Source organism: Prunus dulcis, chromosome 4 (genome assembly GCF_902201215.1).
Source record: "Prunus dulcis chromosome 4, ALMONDv2, whole genome shotgun sequence".
Lineage (NCBI taxonomy): Eukaryota > Viridiplantae > Streptophyta > Magnoliopsida > Rosales > Rosaceae > Prunus > Prunus dulcis.
The window spans coordinates 10915220-10922117 of NC_047653.1; the positions used below are offsets into that span (position 1 = coordinate 10915220).

General features: G+C 36.4%; 1 protein-coding gene and 1 pseudogene across 3 annotated transcripts; one reads left to right on the plus strand and one right to left on the minus strand.

Annotated features, from left to right (window-relative positions):
• The first annotated feature begins 621 nt into the window (after window positions 1-621).
• On the plus strand, window positions 622-2091 carry LOC117626757 (B3 domain-containing protein Os11g0197600-like). 3 transcript variants are annotated; one of them, XM_034358589.1, is made up of 3 exons: window positions 622-853; window positions 988-1396; window positions 1548-2091. In XM_034358589.1, the coding sequence occupies exons 2-3, from the start codon at window positions 1025-1027 to the stop codon at window positions 1851-1853; spliced, it is 678 nt and encodes a 225-aa protein (XP_034214480.1). In that variant the 5' UTR covers window positions 622-853; window positions 988-1024; the 3' UTR covers window positions 1854-2091. The 3 variants fall into 3 exon arrangements, with proteins under 3 accessions (XP_034214480.1, XP_034214478.1, XP_034214479.1); XM_034358587.1 differs by having other exon boundaries at window positions 1007-1396; XM_034358588.1 differs by having other exon boundaries at window positions 623-853; window positions 983-1396.
• A 1526-nt stretch (window positions 2092-3617) lies between these two features.
• Window positions 3618-6898, minus strand: part of LOC117625355 — a 6887-nt pseudogene continuing 3606 nt past the window's right edge.

Here is a 6898-nt window from a genome sequence, read left to right on the forward strand (position 1 = left end):
AATAATAGGATAAAATTGAAACCCTGAAAAAATAAAAATAAAGTTGAGTTTAGAGGCCCAGTTCACTTCGTGCATGATACAAACATGGCACGAGCCCAACTAGGTTGTGGGCTATGTCGAGTCTAGGTCTTAACTAATTAGATCATTACGAACACAATTAATGTTTATGGGCCAACACACATACATCATGAAACATGAATTGATCCAACATAAAGAAATTGGGCTGACACGGTATAGTTGGTTTGACACCTTCCTTCATATCCAACCTAGCTAGTATTTTCTTGACAACAAAAAAACCTAGCTAGTATTCAAAAGTTGGTTCTCTCCAGTCTGTATTTGAAATTTTTTTTTCTCAAAACTAGTGCTTGCATTATTGATGTTGTTGGGGGTAAGGTTACCTCAATTTGTTCTTCATTTTGGGAAAATCAATTGTGTAAAGCAATCCAAAACTAGGAAAATGCCTAGCTGCCCCTTTCATAATTTTCGCCTGATTGATATATATGAATTGAATAATAAGAAACTAAATTACAATTTTAACAATCTTTCATTTACGAATTTTTCTTTCCCTTATTTTTGTTCTGTAAATGTCAGGTTGCATATCACATGTAAACTGGACAAAATTAAACAACGTGTCGTCATCACAAGTGAACTGTTCACACTCTCCTTAATTCTCAGCTCCCTTATTTCCCCAAACTGAATTCAGCCAATCTTCTAGCTTCTTCTCAGCTCTCTCTCTCTCTTACACTAGAAGGAAGCCTTTTCCGGTCAAATGGCGAGGAAGCCAACTAAGCCTTCTCCGAAACTACCATCATTTTTCAAGGTCCTACTGGGTGATGACTTCCCTCGGCAGCTGGTAACATCCTATATATGCTAGCCCTCTCTTTGACTTCAATTTTTTTTTTCTCTCTTTCTTTCATGTATTAGTATTTAGTACTTTGACGTCATACAATTTGCACTCTGTGTATTGAAAATGTATGGTCAGTAAAGAAGCTTGTACACTTTGCAGTGTCTACCACCTGCCTTTATGGTGCATTACAATGGACCATCTCACTGCAAATGTGCCCTTAGAGGTCCTACTGGAAAATGGTGGACAGTGGGTTTGGAAGAGAGGGAGGATGGGTTTTACTTCCGTGAGGGTTGGCGGCGTTTCTTGACAGATCATTCCTTAAAAGTTGGATACTTTTTGGTGTTTGATCATCAAGGTGGCCCAAAGTTTGATGTTACAATCTATCATCCAATGGGCTGTGACATGAAGAAAATTATAGGCAACTCTGTTAAGCCTGGAAAGAGACCTGCAACTGCTGCTGCTGTGGAAGAAACATCAACTGGATCCATCGTGTTCAGATCAGAGCATCCATGCTTCATAAGAATTCTAGGCAAGAACCAGTACCGCATGGTGAGTAGTACTTTTGTCAGCCAAATTTCTATGCCAATTATGTTTTATCAACGTTATCACCTATTTGTGATCGGAAGTTAGTAAAAGAGATCTTTGAAGGGTTCAATCGATTGAGCATTTTCTTTCCCTCTAATGATGTTCCATATTGCAGAACATCCCAAAGGAGCTAGCTGTAGCTGAAGGCCTCATTGGAAAGGAGAGGGTGATGCTTAAAGATCCAAATGGGAGATCATGGAACGTTAAGCTTAGGCTCGACAATAAGGAGCATCATGGTGGTCGTTTACTCATGACACAAGGGTTGGTAGCATGTTGGCAAGCGAACAACATTTCGCTCGGGGATACAATCGTTTTTGAGCTTGTCAAGAGGAGTGAAATGGAGGTTCATATTTTCAGAACTGGAGCAGGAGGAAATATGCCTTCTGTTGTGCTTGATGCCTCCAGTAGTGTCAAACATTAAACCTATAGTTTATTTCATTGTCTAATGTTCTGTTGTGCTGGATAGCATGTATTTGGCTCCCATGATTAAAGTTGTATGCGCCTTTGTTTGGTTATGAAAAGGAAAGTCTATCAAAATTAGAATTGATTGAAAGGTTAAGATGGACACCAATCTCAGATAAATCAGCTTTCAAAATTGAAGAAAGTGAGTGCACAATGCACATGCACGACTGAAATATCATGGATTGGCTTTTTTGTTTCTTTGTTTCTTACATTTCCTGTTTCTTTTATCTCTGTTCCTTTTGCTTTAAAATGACTGCAATATTATGGATTGTTTAACTGATTGTGGTATGGGTGAGGAACTATTAGGAAGTTAGAACACAAAGAAACATTTGCTACTTCACCTTACCTCTATGGCTCAATGACCAGTAGCACAATTTAGAGACTCGTCAAACTCACACATTTTATGGCTTCTGTTTTACATACAACTAGGCATCAGTTTCCTACCTATCTCAATTGTGTATATCTTGTGAATATTATGTTATTGAATTTTGTAGAGTATACCACCCGAATTTATGAACTATGTCAATGGACGATTGCCTCCAACATGTACTCTTAGAGGTCCTAGTGGAGAATGTTGGACAGTGGGTTTGGAACTGAGAGGGGATCGATTTGTCTTCCATAAGGGTTGGCAGGGTTTTGTGAAGGATCATTCTTTGGAAATTGCAAATTTTTTGGTTTTTTGATTATGATGGCAAGTCCAAGTTTGATGTCACAATGTATGATCCAGTTGGCACTGAGAAGGAGTTGGAACCAGCCGAGAAGAGAAGGGGAAATCGAGCTCGAGTGGAGGAGGAGGTCATTGAGCTTGAAACTGAAGAACCCGACGAAGAGAGTGAAGAAGATGCTCGTATATTGAACATAAGAAAGTGTAAGTTGTTTACTATTTTACTTCTTTAAAGTTTGGGGAGTTTTGTATGACCTACATAGGTTCTTTTTTATATCATGTCTTTGGAATTGTATAGGCAAGTCTGGAAAGAGGATTGCAACTGATGGTGGGAAAGAAAAATCAAATGCACATGTTGTGTTCAGATCGAAGCATCCATGCTTCATTGGAACTATGACGAAGAACCACTATCGCCTAGTGAGTACTTTCTTCACCCAAATTTATAATCCAATTCGGTTATTGATTGGAAAAATAGTAAAAGAAATATTCAGAAAACCTTTTCAGGGACTAAAAAATGTCTAATTCAAGTATCTGAGCATTTTCTTTCTTGTTCATATTTGCAGAATATCCCAAAGGCGCTGGCTGTAGCTAAAGGTCTCATTAGAAAGAAGAGTGTAAAGGTTGAAGATCCAAATGGGATATCATGGAATGTTAAACTAAGGCTCGATGGAAAGGAACATGTCAAAATGTTTTCATGCAAACAACATTTCCCTTGGGGACACACTGGTTTTTGAGCTTTTCAACACGAAGAGCGGTGGAATGAAAATATATATTTTCAGAGGAAACAGTAATGTTTTACCGGATGCCTCCAATGTCGAATATTAAGGTTGTAGTTGGCATCAGAGCCTAATTGCAATGATCAGTAAATTTCAGGACTTATTGTGGGAAGCCACTTAGGAATTGTTCAGATTTATGTATGGTAGTTGTTGGAGAGAAACAATATCTGACTGATATGGGTGGTTTTAGATGTAAGATTTAGATGTGTGAAATGTGATTGATTAGCAGATTTCAATCGTTGCATTCCTTCTTTTGGGAAGATTAATACTAATCCATGTTTTATTATAAAATTACCTGGATATAAATGCATAAACTAAGTTTTCCCCAATGGTCTATGTTGTACAGTTTAATAATGAATTTTGCCTAACATTTATCTAGTCCAAAACTGGTTTTTCCTCCTCCTCTGGATTTTTAGATAAATCTGATTAAGTCCATTTCTTAAGCAGTGCAATCAACAAAAAAGTGCTTGCTTGACAGGAGAGACCACAGATTGTACCAATCCACAAGCTCTGGACCAGAACAAATCAAATGAAGTTACTAGCTAGCTCCTTTTTATGTAAATCAGGAACAAGGAGATTGCCTTAGCATAAAGTTTCAACTTAAATCCAAGAAGACCAGAAATTGTCATACCAAGCAAATAACAAGTTGCCAAATTTACATACGCAGCCAAGTGTTGCCACCCACATCCTCTAGCCACACCTGAAAAAACCCATAATCAAATTATTGTGCACCAAGAAAAAACAGAAGAAGAAAAAGAACGAAGTTGATGAAACGTGAGTGATCTCAACCTGAAAAGACACCTTGAACAGAATCAACAATTATAGAAATTGCAAGCAATGGTGTCATTGAAGCAAAGTCCTCTCTCAATACTGCATAACTTGCATTGCTGTCAACGAAAGAGGCAGCCTAAATATTGTGACCAAACACAAGAGCCAGAATAATCGTGAAAGAAAGAAACACGAAGAGCTTTAAGAGTCACAACCATTGAATTCTTAGCTCTATCTGGATTGCCTGCTCCCAATTCATTTGACACCCTTGTGCTGCCACAATAAGTATAATTGATTTCAATGTATGAAAATAATAGAAAACTTGGAGTAGAAGAAACAGCTAGGAGCTTTTAGTCTACTAACCTGGCAGCAGCAATGAGGCCATATGTAATTTTGTAACCAATTTCTTGTGTATTTACACTGCAGATATAATTGAGCAAAAGCTGTTTTTAGTAACCAGAAAAACTAAGGAGAAATATATTACCACATTGCAAGTAGTGAACTTGTTTTTGCAGAGTTTGGCATCAATCCACCTAAGAGCACTAGAATCTCAAAACCCCATTCCTCCAAACTAGAAAGCCAAAATTGCTGGACTTAGACATTGACAATAAAGATCTATAAAAGATAAAATGTTCTTGTGTCACAGAGTCTGACTGTTATGCTGTCAGACTATTCATCTGATGTATGTATGACAAGAGATCATTATTCGGGATAAAAGTAATAAAAGTTTGAAGGATGTCCGCTTACCATTCCATTGTTCCAGAGGGGAGGGCCAGTTTCAAGCCAGTGAGGATATAATCACTACTACATTTTACACTTTGCGCGACGAAGATAATTTCGTCGCGCAAAATACATTGTAGTCGCACAAATTTTTACGCGACAAAAACTTCGTCGCGCAGAATCCGTCGCGCAAAGATCGTGAAGAAAGACTTTGCGCGACGAAAAAATATTGGTCGCGCAAAGTAACTTTGCGCGACGAAAAAATATTGGTCGCTCAAAGTAACTTTGCGCGACGAAAAAATATTGGTTGACTTTGCGCGACGAAAAAATATTGGTCCCGCAAAACTTTGCGCGACGAAACACATTGGTCGCGCAAAGGTTTGCGCGACGAAAAATATTCGTCTCGCAAAGTTTTGCGCGACAAAAAACATTGGTCGTGCAAAGTCTCAAAAAAATTTAAAAAATAAAAAATTCCCGCGTTCCATTTTTGGTACCCGCCCACATTTTTAGAGTTTTGCGCGACGAACAATAACGTCGCGCAAATATTTGCGCGACGAAATATTTTTTTGTGTTTTAAATTTTTTTAATTAAAATAAATTAATTTTTACTTTTTATTATTATTTCTTTAATATTAATTTATTCAAAATTTTTACTTTTTAAATATAATTTAATTGTATGATTTTTTTTTAAATCACTTTAATTTAAATTGATATTAATTTAATTCTAGTAATTTTTTCAAATTTTTACTTTTTAAATTTAATTTAATTGTAAGATTTTTCTTAATTACTTTAATTTAAATTGACATATTCAAAATAAAATTACATATGAAAAATAGTGATCAAATTATCCAATAAATATATATATATATATAATATTCAAAATGTACACATGAATTAACAAAGTAAAATCCTAATACAAGCATATTGTGGTGGTAGTGGTGGATAATATGTTTTGATAGCTTCCTAATCCTCAACTTTAGCCATCAAAGTCTCAATGATTACCTACAAAAAAAACAAATATGGTCAAATAACAACAACAACAAAAAAAAAGAATGTATAATCTCCCCTAAAATTGTTATACCACAAATCCAACCCAAACTTCAATCTCTCCCCTTTACTCAACCCCAAACCCCACACAAACTCAAAACTAACTCCAAAAACACATATTAATGAAAAAAATTTAAAATTTGGAGAGAATATACCTTTTGGCAAGATTGAGAGTGAGTGAGAATGAGAGGGAGAAGTGAGAGAATTAGATAAGATAGTGATAGAGAGATGAGAGAGTGAGAGATAGTGAAAAGATAGATGAGAGAGTGAGTGAGAGTGAGAGATAGTGAAGAGAGAGATGAGAGATTAAGTGAGAGGAGTGAGTGTGAGAGAAAGGGTGGGATTTGGGGAGAGGGAAAGAGAGAAGAGAGGTAAGAGTAGAGAAAGAAATTGAGAAAATGGTGGAGGAGTTATTTCGGTTTTTAAAAACCGTATCACTTTGCGCGACGAAAATACTGTTGGTCGCGCAGAGTTTTGCGCGACGAAATATATTGGTCTCGCAAAGTTTTGTGCGACGAATATAAAAATATTGGTCGCGCAAAGTCTAAAAATAATTTTTTCAAAAAAAAAAATTCCCGCATCCCATTTTTGGTACCCGCCAAAATTTTTAAATTTTTGTGCGACGAAAAATACATATTGGTCGAGCAAAGTCTAAAACAATTATATAAAAAAAATTCCCGCGTCCCATTTTTGGTACCCGCCCAAATTTTTGCGCGACGAAAAATATATATTGGTCGCGCAAAGTTTTGCGCGACAAAACATATTGGTCTCGCAAAGTTTTGCGCGACGAATATAGGAATATTGGTCGCGCAAAGTCTAAAAAAATTATTTTTTTAAAAAAAAAATTCCCGCATCCCATTTTTGGTACTCGCCAAAATCTTAAAATTTTTGCCCGAGGAAAAATACATATTGGTAGCGCAAAGTCTAAAACAATTATATAAAAAAATTCCCGTGTCCCATTTTTGGTACCCGCCCAAATTTTTGCGCGACAAAAAATATTGGTCGCGCAAAGTCTAAAGTTTTTTTTTTT

Coding starts and splice junctions, on each gene's coding strand:
- LOC117626757 (XM_034358587.1), top strand. CDS start 770: ATGGCGAGGAAGCCAACTAAGCCTTCTCCGAAACTACCATCATTTTTC. Junction 854..1,006: donor ATGACTTCCCTCGGCAGCTG/GTAACATCCTAT, acceptor TACACTTTGCAG/TGTCTACCACCTGCCTTTAT. Junction 1,397..1,547: donor GCAAGAACCAGTACCGCATG/GTGAGTAGTACT, acceptor TCCATATTGCAG/AACATCCCAAAGGAGCTAGC.